Raw genomic sequence first — 17,648 nt, forward strand, 5'->3', positions numbered from 1 at the left:
AAAAGACAAGACCAAAAAATGGTATGCACACCCAGGAAATACAAAAGTCAAATATATACTTTAATTACACCTCAAAAAAACAACAAACACAGAATAAAACCATTTAAAATAGGCCTAAATATAGGACCAATGAGCCCCACCCCTATACAATGGTACATAATATAACATAGCAAAACATAATAACGCAAAGAACAACAACATAAGTAATGTACCAGGCTATGTTAATATCAGTATATAATGTCCCTTGTACATAAATATAGTACAGCAAAAAAAACCTGACAGATAAGCGGCTGAAGGTCTAATTTACCCGATGAAACAGTTGGAAACAAAGAAATGGTACACAGTATACTGCAATCATGATTAAATCCAATAAATTACAATGATGTGCACACATAAGTAATACCATAACAATGCTAGCCATGGAGCGCCCATGATAATACACAGACTAACTATAGGCATGCCCCCTATCCTGAGCTTAAAAATAATGAAACACCCCCAGATTGGATTGATAATTAGGAGTGAAACACAGTACAGATATAAATATAGGGCAATAAGTCCATAAGGTCAATAAAAAGACAACAGATGGTGCCAAAAAAGGTAAAAAAGACAGCACCAGTACTGAAAGCTCAGGTCAGTGAAGCATGGTCAGTAGGACACAGGACCAAGTAAGCGGTGAGGCAAGAGCCCCACGCGTATCGCTGCTCACCGCAGCTTCGTCAGGGGAAGTAAGGTCGTCAGTCGTTTCTAAGGTATATATACACACACATGTAGATAATAATAAAGTAAATACAAACCGGTGTGCAGAGCCGGGTTGAAGCGCCAGTCGCAGCCGCCGCATGGAGCGTTACAGGAAGTGGCAATAGCCAGAAGTGTATGTCGTTGTCATGGTGCCCATGCACATGCGCAAAGGCTACACAAGGGGGAGCAGAGCGCACACGCACCGATAAGAACACTGGTAATGGGCGCAAGACCAAGCACAGTATATATCGCACACAGGTACCTGTATGGCAGGCAGCTTGAGCCATGCCTACTGGGTCCTGTCACGGTGACTCCAGGCTCCAAGGTGCTGCTGTGCTACAGGTAAATATGGGCAAGGTCCATGCCCTCTGGTTCTGCTCTGTTTCTTATTCCACCAGAAGCCTCGGGCTCCCGATTCCCAGCTACTGCGCTCTGACTCCCTGGAGGCCATCCTAGTCCCCTCCTGGAGTCCTGTATCTCCACTGTGCTCTATTCCTGTCTGTCCTCGCACACAGACTGTCTGCACTGACTGAACTCACTCCGCTTCCAAACCAGGATCTTTATCCAGGGAAGCTGCCCTAAAACAGGGTTTTGAGCTCCCCCTCCTGGCATGGATTTGGAAGGTGTTGTGTGTGTGATAACCTGCCAAAGGGAATCTCACTTGTCTCCCGAGAGGAAGGCAGCACTACTGTGGTACCCGAACTCCTGGGGTGCCACACTTCCGGAGGGGTCGGGGGTGTGACAATGCCTGCAGCCTCTTCCAATTATGACACTTCCTTTTAGGGAGGGTCAAGGGCTGTGACAATTACCGCAACCTCTGCTCTTGAAGACGCTTTGTTGTAGGGAGCGTCAGGGGCTGTGACAGTGACCCTAACCTTTCACCCTTGATAACGCTTTGTTTTAGGGAAGGCCAGGGCTGTGACAATGACTGTAACCTCTCCCCCGATGAAGCTTTTTTCAGGAAGCGTCAGGGGCTGTGACAATGACCGCAGCCTCTCCCCCTGATGATGCTTCATTGTAGGGAAGGTCAGAGGCTGTGACAGTGACCACAGCCTCTGCACCTGATGACGCTTTGTTTCAAGAAGGGTCAGGGGCTGCGCCAATGACCACAGCCTCCCCCCCGATGAAGCTTCGCTTCAGGATGGGTCAGGGGCTGTGACAATGACCGCAGCCTCTCCCTCAGATGACGCTTCGTTGTAGGGAAGGTCAGAGGCTGTGACAGTGACCACAGCCTCTGCACCTGATGAGGCTTTGTTTCAGGGAGGGTCAGGGGCTGTGACAATGACCGCAGCCTCTCCCCCTGATGACGCTTCGTTGTAGGGAAGGTCAGAGGCTGTGACAGTGACCACAGCCTCTGCACCTGATGACGCTTTGTTTCAGGAAGGGTCAGGGGCTGCGCCAATGACCACAGCCTCCCCCCCGATGAAGCTTTGCTTCAGGAAGGGTCAGGGGCTGTGACAATGACCGCAGCCTCTCCCCCAGATGATGCTTCATTGTAGGGAACATCAGAGGCTGTGACAGTGACCACAGCCTCTGCACCTGATGACGCTTTGTTTCAGGAAGGGTCAGGGGCTGCGCCAATGACCACAGCCTCCCCCCCGATGAATCTTCGCTTCAGGAAGGGTCAGGGGCTGTGACAATGACCGCAGCCTCTCGCCCAGATGATGCTTCATTGTAGGGAACATCAGAGGCTGTGACAGTGACCACAGCCTCTGCACCTGATGACGCTTTGTTTCAGGAAGGGTCAGGGGCTGCGCCAATGACCACAGCCTCCCCCCCGATGAAGCTACAAGGTGTATTAACAGTTTGGCCAGTTTGCACCGAGCGCCTGTGCTTGGTTTGAACAGTCATTTTCTGCTGACAAAATCCCTTTGAGTGGTGTCCAGCAGTGAATCCAAGCTACTTTACAAGAAATTCTCATAGTTTGTGTATTATAATAATGTATAGGGAGTGAAGCAAACTGGGTACTGTAAAGGGGCCATATAGATACAGCGGTATGGACACACTATACTAAACCAGAGCTTTAAGGATTACTGTAATTAAAAGACCAAATTTAGTGATCAGTAAAACTAACTATAAAGACCATAGACATGGTGGTTAATGCGGCTTGTAATTGGGTAATATAACAAATTATTTCTAATTAAGTTCCATTTTTCATTCCCCTCCTTGTACTGGGTCTGAGATGTCATGAACTAAAGCCATGTTTAATCAAACACATGCGTACACGCCACTAAATGTCTCGCCCAAATCTCCCGCCGATGTAATGTGTATCGCTGCTTTCTCGTTGTGTTTTGGCTTGATAAAGGAACCCATTTGGGTTATCAAACCAAAACAAAAATCCCATTAGATCAGACCCAGGCTCCTCCGTCCTATCTCCCTGATTCTTCTAATTACAAGCCGCGCAGCGATCATCATACGGACCTAATCAATTTCCTCCGGCTCAGTTTCCCGTTTCGCTGCTAATCAAGAGAATAAAACCTCTTTTCTTTGAATACGTTTGTGTATTAAACAGCAAGAAGTTGGCATCGATTAATAGCACTTCCCTGCGACTGCTTTCAGAATTTAATTTGTCCAACAATTGTTTAATTTAAAGAGTTATTTCTGCCCCCTCCAGAAAATCAATGCCAGAAATGTAAGGGAGGGCGCCATCGGAAAATGGCTTTTTAATGTGAAAGGATCGTGTTGGTTATTATGCTGGAATTCATAGTGACGCTGGTTTAACCCTCCAGAGTGAAGAAACCATTAACATAGTATGTGGTACGTAGGTCTGACAATCTTCTACATTTAAGAAATATCCTTATTTTACTAATTGACTTCAGATCCAACACTAAGACTATGAAAGGAGCTCAATTTTAGGTTCTCCAGCAGCATGGACGGAGCTAAGTGGCATTTACAGGATACAGCTTTTGAGCACAAGTGGTTTTGTTTCTCAAAAATTAGAATTTTTTAAAACTTCTTTAAAGGGGGGAGACCTTTTCAGAAGGGAGCCATTTTGAGGAAGCCATTACCATTTAGAAAGCTCCCCTGCAGGGAATGGAAATGGAGAATTTCCTTGCAGCCATTCAAATTAGTAGAATTTATTTTCGGTTCATTGAGGGTGGTCCTGAGTGAAGGAGACTTCCACCAAGTAGAGAAGACTTCCCCTGAATAGAGGAGCCTCCCCCAAGGAGAGGAGCCTACCCCTGAATAGAGGAGCCTCCACCTAAATAGAGGAGCCTCCCCCAACGAGAGGAGCATTTTAAGACATCAGGATACAAACAAATTTTAAAGACATGATGCCATTATCTGATGGAGATGTTAGATTTTTATAGCTGATGATGCAGCCAAGTCCTTATCAATACTCCCCAAAAATGCAACATTCAGGATCGTTGTTTTGAATTACACCAATCGTTCATTGGTTGGGCATTATTTGAAGAAAACGATCATCTATGTCACCAAAAGAGCCAACGATCATTTGTTATTGTCCAAATCGGCCATTTCATCCAACATTTATCATATGTGTAAGGAATTTTTTTAAAATCGGGATTGTTCATGAAGTAGATACCTTCCCATGAAGGGGCCAACAATCTGAACATTTTGAGATAAAATGAGTTCACAGTTTTCTTCATAGTTATCTCCTAACATGGTTTTTCATGGAGTCTTTGATTTCTCACTCCAAGGACTAGATCCTGTATGATGAGATATGGAATGCAGCGGTTAATCCAAAATTCTTGACATCAAGTACTTTTTAATACTTCTTGCTATGAAAATATTCTTCTAAAACCCATATGGTGTCACCGGTATCTTGATGTCCAATGACCCAGATGTCTTCAAACAAGATGCCTTCCTGTGGAGGCCCAACTAGATGTATACTCATCAGATATAAGAGCGCCGTTATCCCTTGATTGTAAGGATATCACGCTGTTTATTACTTTGTATTATCTTAATATAGTCATTGCGTTTTCTAATGCAATGCTCTGTGGGTAGCCTAAAGTAGCTGAGGACCTCTTTTTTTTTTCTTGCGGAATGATTCACTTCATGATTATTAATCATATTTCAGATAAGAATGGCACAGTGTGTCCTTAAACATCGAACCACGTTCCTCTTCCACATTTCCTCGCAGCAGTTTAACAATGGCCCATATTTACTCAGCAAATTTTGTAAACTTCACAGCTTCCATGTGAAATGTTCATGAGTCTTATCAGCTTTTCTGGCTTCCTACAGAGTACAAATACATGGATTACGTAGGTGGGAAGTATAATTTCATCTATTTATAACCACCGACCTGAAAAATGTGAATTTTCGCTTGTAAAGAAGCCACACATCTCGTTGATTTCCCCATTGAAGAATAGGTGGAAGACTTGTATTGTTGACTCCTTTGACGCGAGAGAAACTTGTCCGTGCCAGATCTATTGTCAGGCTTCAGTCTTGTTTGTCAACTACGGAGAAGCGCAGATCAAAAAGAAATTCAAATCTAAAACTAAACGAGCCGTGCCTCATATATCAGCCTTTGAAGCTTTCATCGGGGTAAACAACAAAGACTTAAAATAATGAATTTTTCTCTGTCTTCACAATAGCAACCCCTATTCCGTTGAGAACATGAGGCTGGCCATTTTGTTTGAGTGGTTCAAGGAGTCCGATTCTCATGACAATAGATCATGTAGTCAAATAATTTAACCACCATGCATGGTTGTCAGTAGGGATGTATTATTATGAAATATGTTATAATAATGACATCATCACTATAAAATGTCTGTTCAAAAAGATATGCTTTACTATGTCTGGCTGATTATTTTATAGTGTATTATTCATCGTCCGCCATGTAAATGCATGCAAATCAGAGTTGTCCGAGGGCAATGTTGCTTGTCGTCTGGTGACTACACCACCACCGACACGTTCTGTTTGCTTTTACTAATGGCTGCGACCAATGTATTGTCTGCTGCTGAATCCACTGCTTGTCATTTTATCGTCTCTCATTTTTCCCTCCCGTTGCTTTCTCCGTTTTGTAACCTCCATTATCTTGCCTGCTGCCTGACGTCAACCATACTGACCTCCCATCCCACTGCAGAATCCCAGACATTTTACCAAGGTATCCATTATTTCTTAGGCATCCAGTATTCACTCTTAGCTTTTGCATGAATTCAGAATGTTCTCTCCCATCGTTTCGGTTGTAAAAGTCATTTATGAATTAAGTTTTGCTTGCATTACACCACCTAAAACTGGGAAATGTTGAGTTGACTCCTTTTTGCATTAATATCCCACTCTCTCACACTCACTGACACTCTTTGATAAAGCTTGGAGTCATCCAAAAGAAGATGTTCTCCAGCACCAAAAGGAAAGTTGGCAGAATATTCTCATGTTAAAGAAAAACATAATGCGAACTTGTTTTGGGTATAAAACTCCATGATTGTGTTTTTTTCTATCCAAAATGCGTTAGCATTACGGATTTTTTATTAATGTGTGCATATTCTGCCATTTTTTTATCCTATATTGTTAAAGGCCAAGTTTTAACTACTTTCACTTGGTGCTGGAGAACATCTCCCTAGGCCCATTGTGACCACTACATGGGATGGTCAACTATAGTTTCCTTTTAGGTTCTTACAATATATATATATATATATATATATATATATATATACATACATATATATATATATATCTCACCAAAAAACATGTAAATAAAGCCACAAAAGTAAAATAAATGCTTTATTTCAATAATATTAAAACCATGCTTGAGTAAAACCCAGTAAGCACCACAAACAAACAACAATAGGTGGGACACCTGGGTTGAACAACATTACATAGTGTGTATATATGACTCAAGGCAGTTACAGGAGTGATAACACTCTCTATATGTGAATATACAAAGGGGCAAGACATACCTAATATAAATAAATTGGACAACAATAATCCCAAAGGATGTATATACCATATGTACGGCATATAATTATAACTCAAATGTCCAAATGAATGATTGGCACAACCCCATGCTTAACAGAGTCACATATCTTACCTAAATTGGCAGTGGCAGTCCAGGCACCCAGTTATATTAGGTATGTCTTGCCTTTAACCTTGGATTCCCAAGAAATCAGCAAATTAATTTGTATGCAAAGTGCTCTGGGTGTGATAAAGCACTTCTCATGCCTCTGCTTCCTGAAGTTAGTTCTCTGCCCAGCAACAGGTGGGCCAAACAAGGACTTTTTAGACTCCTGGCTTGGTCATGACAAACCTTCAAAGTGGTAAAATATTCACCAAGTCTGTAGAGAACACTTCAACTAACCAGCGTACATTTCTCTAACTGTGTCGCAGGAATTCCCTATTGTTTTAATTACGCTGCTCCTTATACAGAACGTGCTTTTTTAAGTTTATTGCAACTTTTTTTTCATACATTTTAGATTGATTTTTTTTCTGACTTTACTGCTGCTTTCTTTACAATATTTCAAAATGTTAACCTCTACTTTTCATGTTGTTGTCTTCCTCTTCCGTCCTCCAATTATGTCCTACTTCTTCTGTTGTGCTTCTTTGTGGAACCCTCAATTATCTTCTCAACCTGGCTCCCACCAGACCCCAGCCCCATTCCCTCACAGTCAAGCATTGACCATGCAGTTATTGGAGGTGTGGTAGCAGTCATCGCCTTCCTGCTTTTCTGTCTGCTTATTGTCTTGGGACGCTACCTGATCAGACACAAAGGTAAGGTCCACCATAGAGGTTCTACTGCACCCTTATTACATGACATTACATTATGTTTATACAGTAAGAAAAAAAATGCTTGACTGATAAAAAACTACACACTTTGGGGTTCTCGTTTAAAAGAGCAGTAGAATATTGTGGGAACCTCCCAAAGATCCTACACTTTCTTCTTCAAGGTCTAAAGCTTCTTAGATTAGAGTGGACCATTCACAACCTTACTTGGCCTTCTATCAAGGATCACGATGGCTGGTCTGTAGAGAATCTAGCACTGAAGAAGAATCCATAAAAATACTTTTCACTTAAATAGAGTAACATAAAATAACATAAAAAATAGAATAACAAAAAATATAAATAAATACATACAATAAGAATGAGGCTGCTGTCCTCAGAGTAGGGATTTTACGCTCCTATACACATGGTGACAGTACTCACTAATTCAAACAGCAATGCAAATAATCCGCCTGACTTTAAAAGCTTTGATACCATGGGATATGCTTTTCCCTTGCTACCCAAATAGACTAGCAGTGTGATAAAACAATAATTTAAAGTAGCACCTACATGAAATGATTACCAGTGCGTGTGTTATGCCCGCCATCCCACGGCGCATTTCACTCTCAAGATAGAACGAAACATGCCTCCGGGCGCACAAGGTAAGGAGACTTTTGGCATGTCACACTTGACATGTCACTCTCCAAACATTACCCCTTGGATGTCGGTCAGGCATCTCTAACCCAGCCAAACCAGATCTCACACTTTACACTGATGAGGGGCAGTACCCCGAAACACAGTGTCTGCAAATTGAGATTCCAGTTTGACTTCTGTCTTAAGGCATGTGACAAGGCCCATTAAAAGGTTGATATTGACTTTTAGCATTGCTACTTCAAATAGGTGGCACTAGAGTTCTAGTCAGGGCCGGCTCCAGGTTTTCATGAGCCCCGTGCGAAAGAGTCTCAGGGGGCAATTTACCCACATATTACAATTCGTGATGCATAGATACAGCAGATAAATCTAGGTATAGTACAATGCCAAAGATTTAACTTCTCACATTACATGAGTGATATCTATTGTAAATGCTACAATACTAAGAAACCGATTAATCCTCACAGCGCACAGTGCGTGTACCGCAGAGATTCAAAATATTTCATTTGAGACCAGACAGTATAGTCCTCCATGCAGTATTATGGGCACCACATAGTTCTCCATACAGTATAATGAGTCCCATATATTGCTGCATACAGTATAGTGAGCCTCATATAATGCTCCATACAGAATAATGGACCCCTTATAATGCTCAATACAAAATAATGGACTCTATATAACGCTCCATACAGAATAATGGACCTGATATAATGCTTCATACAGAATAATTGACTTCATATAATGCTCCATACAGAATAATGGGCCCCATATAATTCTTCATACAGAATGGGCCCCATATAATGCTCCATACAGAATAATGGGCCCCATTAAATGCTCCATACAGAAAATTGGGCCCCATATAATGTTTCATACAGAATGGGCCCCATATATTGCTCCATACAATATGGGCCCTATATATTGCCCCATACAGTATGGGACTCATATAATGCTCCATACAGTATGGGACCCATATATAGCTCCATACAGTATGGGCCCCATATATATATCCATACAGATTGGGCCCCATATAATACTCAATACAGAATGGGCCTCATAATTCTCCATATAGAAAAATGGGCCCCATATATTGCTCCATACTGAATAGACCTGATATAATACTATGGGCACCACATAGTACTCCATATAGTATTATGGGCATCATATAGTCCTCCATACAGTTTTATGGGCATGACATAGTCCTCCATACAGTATAATGAGCCCCATGTAGTGCTCCATACAGAATAATGGACACCAATAATGCTCCATACAGAATAATGGACTCCATATAATGCTTCATACTGAATAATGAGCTCCATATAATGCTCCATACAGAATCGTCCCCATATATTGCTCCATCCAGCATGGGCCCCATATATTGCCCCGTACAGTATGGGATCCATATAATGCTCAATACAGTATGGGCCCCATATATAGCTCCATACAGTATGGGCCCCATATATTGCTCCATACAGATTGGGCTCCATGTACTTCTCCATATAAAATGGGCCCTTTACAGTGTGTACGGAAAGTATTCATACCCCTTTAAATTTTTCACTTTTTGTTTAATTGCAGCCATTTGGTAAATTCAAAAACGTTCATTTTTTTTCTCATTTATGTACACTCTGCACCCAATCTTGACAGAAAAAAAACTGAAATGTCGTAATTTTTGCAAATTTATTAAAAAAGAAAAACTGAAATATCACATGGCCATAAGTATTCAGAACCTTTGCTCAGTATTAAGTAGAAGCACCCTTTTGCGCTAGTGCAGCCATGAGTCTTCTTGGGAATGATGCAACAAGTTTTTTAACACCTGAATTTGGGGATCCTCTCAATTATTCCTTGCAGATCCTCTCCAGTTCCATCATTTTTGATGGAGAACGTTGGTGGACAGCCATTTTCAGGTCTCTCCAGAGATGCTCAATTGGGTTTAGGTAAGGGCTCTGGCTGGGCCAGTCAAGAATGGTCACAGAGTTGTTCTGAAGCTACTCCTAAAGGTACCTTCACACATAACGATATTGTTAACGATATCGTTGCTATTTGTGACGTAGCAACGATATCGTTAATGAAATCGTTATGTGTGACAGCGACCAACGATCAGGCCCCTGCTGGGAGATTGTTGGTCGCTGAATAAAGTCCAGAACTTTATTTCGTCGCTGGACTCCCTGGAGACATCGCTGGATCGGCGTGTGTGACACCGATCCAGCGATGTCTTCACTGGTAACCAGGGTAAACATCGGGTAACTAAGCGCAGGGCCGCGCTTAGTAACCCGATGTTTACCCTGGATACCATGCTAAAAGTAAAAAAAAACAAACACTAGATACTTACCTAACGCTGTCTGTCCTCCAGCGCTGTGCTCTGCACTCCTCCTGTACTGTCTGTGAGCCGGAAAGCAGAGCGGTGACGTCACCGCTCTGCTTTCCGGCTCACAGACAGTACAGGAGGAGAGCAGAGAAGCAGAGCGCAGCGCTGGAGGACAGACAGCGGTAGGTAAGTATCTAGTGTTTGTTTTTTTTTACTTTTAGCATGGTAACCAGGGTAAACATCGGGTTACTAAGGGCGGCCCTGCGCTTAGTTACCCGATATTTACCCTGGTTACCGGCATCGTTGCTCGCTGGAGAGCGGTCTGTGTGACAGCTCTCCAGCGACCAAACAGCGACGCTGCAGCGATCCGGATCGTTGTCTGTATCGCTGCAGCGTCGCTTAATGTGAAGGGGCCTTTAGTTATTTTAGCTGTGTGCTTAAGGTCATTGTCTTGTTGGAAGGTGAACTTTCAGCCAAGTCTGAGGTCAAGAGCACTCTGGAAGAGGTTTTCATCCAGAAAAACACCCCCATAGCATGATGCTGCCACCACCATGTTTCACTGTTGGGATTGTACTGGGCAAGTGATGAGCAGTGCCTGGTTTTCTCCACACATACCGCTTAGAATTATCACCACAAAAGTCTATCTTCTCATCAGACCAGAGAATGTTATTCCTCATAATTTGGGAGTCTTCATGTGTCTTTTAGCTATCTCTATGCGGGCTTTCATAAGTCTTGCACTGATGAGAGGCTTTAGTGAGGCCATTCTGCCATAAAGGCCCAAATGTTGGAGGGCTGCAGTGATAGTTAGCTTTGTGGAACTTTCTCCCATCTCCCTAGTACATCTCTGGAGCTCAGCCACAGTGATCTTGGGGTTCTTCTTTACCTCTCTCACGAAGGCTCTTCTCCCACGATTGCTCAGTTTTGCTGGACGGCCAGGTCTAAGAAGACTTCAGGTGGTCCCAAACGTCTTCCATTTAAGGATTATGGAGGCCACTGTGCTCTTAGGAACCTTGAGTACTGCAGAAACTCTGTTATAACCTTGGCTAGATCTATGCCTTGCCACAATTCTGTCTCTGAGCTCCTTGGCCAGTTCCTTTGACCTCATGATTCTCATTTGGTCTGATATGCACTGTGAGATGTGAGGTCTTATATAGACATGTTTGTGCCTTTCCAAATCAAGTCCTATCAGTTTAACTAAACGCAGCTGGACTCCAATGAAGGGTTAGAACCATCTCAAGGAAGATCACAAGGAATTGGACAGCATATGACTTAAATATGAGTGTCTGAGCAAAGTGTCTGAATATTTATGACCATGTAATATTTCAGTTTTTCTTTTTTAAATAAATATGCAAAAATTTCTACATTTCTGTTTTTTTTAGTCAAGATGGGGTGTAGAGTGTACATTAATGAGAACAAAAATGAACTTTTTTGAATTTACCAAATGGCTGCAATGAAACAAAGAGTGAAATACTTAAAAGGGTCTGAATACTTTCCATACCCACTGTTTAATACTCCATACATTAAAAAAAATCAAATATTCACCTCTCCTTGCCCCATAGCGCGCCGGTGTCCCCGGGCCTTGTGCTTCCTCAGGGCCCTGGCATGTGCCCAGGTGCGCCGGGTGGTGATGTTCGCCCTGGTTCTAGTCCTCTTCCACTATGAAGAGACAATTTGCATATTTAATTTCCCAGAGGAGCATTGCAAGGCTTTGAAGGCACCTCAGATTGGTATGTCAGGCTTGACATGTCAATCTCTGCAAGAAGAAATGTTACCCCTTGGATATCAGCATGTAGCACACACTCTATCTTGCTTTCTCTGCTAAGAAGATGTGAGGATGATAACAGTGATGTTGCAGTCTTGTCTATTTGTCCATTTTCAGGGACCTATCTCACCCACGAAGCCAAAGGATCAGATGACGCCCCCGACGCAGACACCGCCATAATCAATGCAGAAGGCGGGCAAGGAGGGTCCGACGATAAAAAGGAATATTTCATATAAGCTATACACCTTCTCCTACAAATGTGACAACGGCAGCAAGATCAACATAAAATAACATAAAACAGCAGCGGCAGAAAAAAATTGAAACCAACGTTCAGAATATCTGACGTGGACGACTCTCTCTTTCTCTCTACCAGGGCTATACAGCAAGGAGACGGAGGGGGACAGGAGAGAAAGGGACAGTGATCGGGAGAGAATGTGCTTCTAAAAAACAAAGAAACTTGTATAAAAGTTATTACTAAAAACTTCTAAAAAAGATAAAAGTTGCTTGCTTAAATCTACATATCTTCGGTGAACGCACTATTCTAACAAATAATAATCGTGAGTTAAGATATTTTCGGTTTATTTTCATTTATGTGTATAAAGTTTTATCCTTTTGTTTTGTTTTTTTTTTACTTTGGAATGTTGGGTGGGTCAAGCGGGAGGATGGGAAAGTATATATAAAATATTTAGTGTTTTTTATTTTTATTTCTGGGTAAATTAAACTGGTAGGATAGATATTTTCTAGGAAGGAGTGTTATCCGTCAGGAACACATAGGGAGACATTTATAAGGTGCCACAATTAACGCTTCCATTTTAAAACCTGTAAACTTGTATGATTTACGACTCCTCCTCGAGGTTGTGGAGTATCAGATGGTTTGGAGGGTTAAATTTTTTTTTTGTAGCCGATGCCCCTTACCCAATCAGTTCTGGTTGAGAAAGTGATGTTTTTGGCACTCGACAAGTTTAAACGTTGGCTACTGGAGAGGTGATAAGAAAATGGGAAGTGCCAGTTAATTCCCAGTTTCGAGGCAGGTCAGTGTCCCTAACCGAGTTGGCTTATGCTAATCAGGGTCTCGGTTTCGCACAGAATTAAGAGGCACAGTGTTATTTCCTTAGTGTCATAATGTTTTGGGGTTTTTTTCATTGCTTTTTGGTCCTATGTCAATACCCCAGGTCTTAATGGAACAGCATGGTATGGTATAGTAGGGAATAGAAAGTGACAAACCAATCACCCTCCAGTCCGGGGAGACAGTCATATGGTTGGAGCTGATTGGTTAGCAGTCAGCAATAGAATCCCAGTTTCAACCCAGTTATCGCCATTGGATAGGTGGTATTTAACCTCTTATAAAGCACCATACCTATTATATTTACCACTTGAATGCGTCATCAGGTGAATTCTTGTTTTACCAACGTGGACTTCATTTTTCACAAAGCTTACAGCGTCATTCATTTGACAGAGTTACCGATATTAACCAATAAATCTCTGTAATATGTCATACTATGTATGTACCAGGCTTGGCATAAATTATTATTTTTTTTGCTGTATCATAGTTGTCTTGTCCATCATTTTGTACTTTTTATGTAATTTATGCCACTTATTTTGGATACCTATTTGTATATGTGAACAGTTCCTTATATTTGAGAAAATTTTGAAGTGACCTAATGGCTCAAAGAATGCTCAATAGTTGAAACAACCAACATCACCCGACGTTAGCAAAGTGCTGAACTTGACAAGAAAAAGTGATAGAACGTGTTCCCTCTAATGTTTTAGTCTTATGGGAGAAATGTGATAGGTGGTGTTGCTATCAAGTGATACGGTGATCCACCTGACCCAACCGTGACATCTTAGACAAGATGTAGACTCATTTTGAGGGTTGATGGACTCAGTCTTTAAAAGACTAAACACAGAATAGAAAATATTTAGAATTGAGAGTCCTCAGTGGTTGATACCTTTTGATGGCTAGCTGAAAAGATGGTAACAAATTGCAAGCTTTCCAGACTACTTCGGTCCCTTCATCAGGCAAAGACTAAAATAAATTCTCTCTATTCTAAATATTTTTCTATCCACTGGCTAACATGGTACCAAGATATATATCTTTCCTGTAAACACAGAACAGTGAGCATTAGTCATGATATGTAGGCCATACCGAAAGTGTGCATTAATGTGTCATGTTTTTGTGATTTTTAAACCCAATTGTCATGAAAAGGTCACTATACTGAGGACACATTATCCAGAATGATTAAAAAAAAGCTAACACATTTCAACTAGTCTCAAAAGTTGAGTATAAAGATTGAAATACATTTTTTCCACAAGTGATTCCAAACTATCGCTTTTGTTTTTGCTCTAAAAAGGTGGGACAACTAATAAACCAGCAGGATATATTATTTTTCATCAACCAACTGTTCTACATCTTTTCGAGCAATGCTGGATCTTAGAGAAAATTACGAATTGGTTTAGATGAAGTCGGTGCGAATCGATTCACGGGACCTATTCCATCTGCCAAGTTAGTAATCTGTGGTCACTGGATGAGAGCACTCCTACCTTCTGGCATATGCGGATCCGCTTTTGATTAGCAAGCTTGATGCAATGTCACAAGTATGTTACACCATATTGATGATGGGTGATGTCACACCAGGCCGGCTAATAAACAGAGGAGCCTCGGATTCTGTCAGGTGAAAGGTGTTTCTCAGGACTCCCATCCAGGGACCACATATTACTGATGTGGCCGATGGACCAGACCCTGCATGTTGTTCTTACCAACTCTTCTTCAGACCTACAAACAGATTCTTACTGTCTACAAACTCCAGGTTATAATCCAGAGCACGTAGACTTGTAGGTCAAAAAATGGTATAAGCATTCCTTCTGGGAAAAAGTTTCTTCAACATGTGGTGACACATAGATCAACTTATAGACATGGTCAGGAGTGTCTTTGGCATACAGTCTTTTTGTTTCACCCTGTACCTCAGTGTAAGTGAGCCATACTCATGAACTAACTGTCGACTGAACATTCGTTAGGCAGAGAGCAATCTCTCTCTACTTCTCATCATCATCCCTAAAAACAAAAGGTTGGGTTATTGAAACTTCAACTGTCCGATCCTTCTATCTCAACAAGAGTTTTTGGGGGAGAGTCCAGAAGTCCCCATACACATCAAATGAGATGGTCTACTGGTCCTCATGTTCAGCTGACGTTCATCACATGTTTATGGTGACCTTTCAGGGTCAAGTTCATAGTCAATATTAGTAGCTCATGCATTCTTTAATATTTTAACAAAGTGGATATGATATCACAGGAACCCTAAAGAGTAAACTTTTTTAATTAAATTACTATTGATCAGTCTTTGCAAAGTTATGAATCCTTATATTGACTACATCAACGTATCTGGCTTCCTTTTCTATCAAACGCCATACTGTCTTAATTGCCTTTTTCATGCTGTTAGGGTAGAAGTTCAGAACTGAAAATCTATCAAATCCCTGTATTCCAGTGTGAGCCTTTTCTCCCCTCCCCAAAGATCAGACAAGGAGAGTTTTTGTAAATTGTGTTGGAGCATGGGGGGAGGAGAACTTTTGATAGACCTGCAGTTCAAAACAGTTCTGAAAGTGCATGAACCAGGAAGTTAAAACAGCCCTTAATCAGTACAGATAGCATAGAAGTATAGAAAATAAGGTAAAGTGGTATATTACAAAGATTCATAACTTTGCACCAATAATGAAGTAATTAATAAAGTTTAGCTTCTTTTTAAATCAACATATTGAATATTCCTACGTAAACCTTGCGGTAAAGTTTAACTATTGTGCACTTGGTGTGGATTTGCTTGCAAAAAGTCCACAGGGTAATATAACACCAGCTAAGTAGAGGAGAGTGCTACAAATCTCAGACTAGACTTTGCTGCAAATTTCTGGGTGTAAATTGTTACGATCTACACCAAATACCCAAACATGTGAACTGAATCTGCCATTCACTTTTCTGACCTTTGGGTTTTGGATACTCAAGAATGACAATGCTAATCCCAACTGATATCCACATCTCCTCCTATTCTAGAATAAAGGCTGTCACTTTTTTAACCCTCAGGTATAATTATAATGAAATAAATGCTATTGATGGGATATGTAGAGTTTACATTTGTGTTCTTCTATGATACCCTCATTGATCTTTTGCATTTTTTGTTCGCAGTCCTCACCTTTTCTTTTAGCGGGGTGCACAAGTTTTGGTTACCTCTTATGTCTAATGTATCTTGTTATGCCGCATGGTTGTAATTCAGGTGCTTCCCGATGAGTCTTCTTAATGTTATATATTATAATACATATACTATACATATGTTATATACTACTATACAGAGAAATTGGGTCAGAAATCATGAATCACAGATGGTAGCTGCAGATAGGGCTTCCCATAAAGAAAGGATTCAATCTTCAAGTGTCTATCTATTTTTAGTTTTGTAAATTTTGGCCATGCCTCTTCGGCGATGTTGCAGAGTAGGACATGTCCTTCTGTAGGTACCAAATGGCTCTTCTGCATAACTAGTCTGTTCCCTAACCAAGTGTAATCGGTTGGTGGTCTAAGATAACAAACCTTGACGAGTTCCTTTTTCTTCCTCTTAAGATGACCATGGTTAGCTAGGTATCTCACTGATTTCTGGTTGACATCGGACACTTTTTGTGTGCCAAGAAAATATTCTCATATGTATGAGAAGCTTTTGTTGAGTACTCCTGTTCATAGCCCTATGGTAAAAATATTGGCCAGCTTTATTAACATATTGCAAGGTAGGTATGGACATCCTTCACGATAGCCATAAATTGAGCAACCATTTCTCCAATGTGGCCATTTAAGCATTATCCTAAAATCAGTTCATGAAAAAATTGGTGATTCATAAATTCATCTCACGTCGATTGAATTATCTATAAGATTGTTCCTATACTGGAGAAAAAATTGTCCCCAAATCTGCTGGTTGGTTGAAACCATAGACCTCTCTAGCTTTAACGAACGTTGACTCTTCTTCTTTCGGTTCTCTATATAGGCTCATAACACAGTGATCCACAGTAACTAGTGAAGGCTAGGGACAAGCCTCTGTTTGCCTGTGCCGAAAAAGTCCTATATTTTAGTCTAACCAGTTTCACTGAACTAAAGTCATGAGGGCATCACCTGTCCCAAACATTTTGGAAGTACGATATAGACTGGAATCCAAAGGGTTTTCTTTTTGTGAAGCCAGAATGTTAAACGATAGAAAATGGACTTGTTATAAAACTTTTGGCGGCCATGTTGTGGTATGTTATGTGGTTATGTGGCATGTTTCATGTTAGCTCTCCAAGACTTCCATTATCGTGTTTATTCACCGATGCTTAATAAAGTTAATTTGTGTAAAATGGCTAGTAAAGACTGATAGTATGGCAAAGTGTTATCTGTAGATTATGGATAAAGAAGGAGGTTGTCCAGGACTACACCTAAGGAAAGGTTATTTATCATTTTTTTTGGAGTGGGGACAGCAGCACCTAATTACACACAGTGAATGGAGCCAGAACACCACAACTTTGTTGACTATG

The 17,648-nt window shown here is 41.2% G+C and overlaps 1 protein-coding gene across 2 annotated transcripts in view; it reads left to right on the top strand.

Annotated features, from left to right (window-relative positions):
- CADM3 (cell adhesion molecule 3) overlaps positions 1–13,654 on the top strand; it is a 451,826-nt gene extending 438,172 nt beyond the window's left edge. The window contains exons 8-10 of one of the 2 annotated variants that reach the window (XM_069726955.1): positions 5,786–5,806; positions 7,282–7,407; positions 12,228–13,654. In XM_069726955.1, the coding sequence (XP_069583056.1) occupies positions 5,786–5,806; positions 7,282–7,407; positions 12,228–12,346 (266 nt within the window). In that variant the 3' untranslated portion in view covers positions 12,347–13,654. The remainder of the gene's footprint in view (positions 1–5,785; positions 5,807–7,281; positions 7,408–12,227) is intronic. The other variant, XM_069726964.1, reaches the window with a different exon arrangement.
- The last annotated feature ends 3,994 nt before the right edge of the window (positions 13,655–17,648 follow it).

The sequence above is a fragment of the Ranitomeya imitator genome, chromosome 1, assembly GCF_032444005.1.
Source record: "Ranitomeya imitator isolate aRanImi1 chromosome 1, aRanImi1.pri, whole genome shotgun sequence".
In the NCBI taxonomy this organism is placed as follows: Eukaryota; Metazoa; Chordata; class Amphibia; order Anura; family Dendrobatidae; genus Ranitomeya; species Ranitomeya imitator.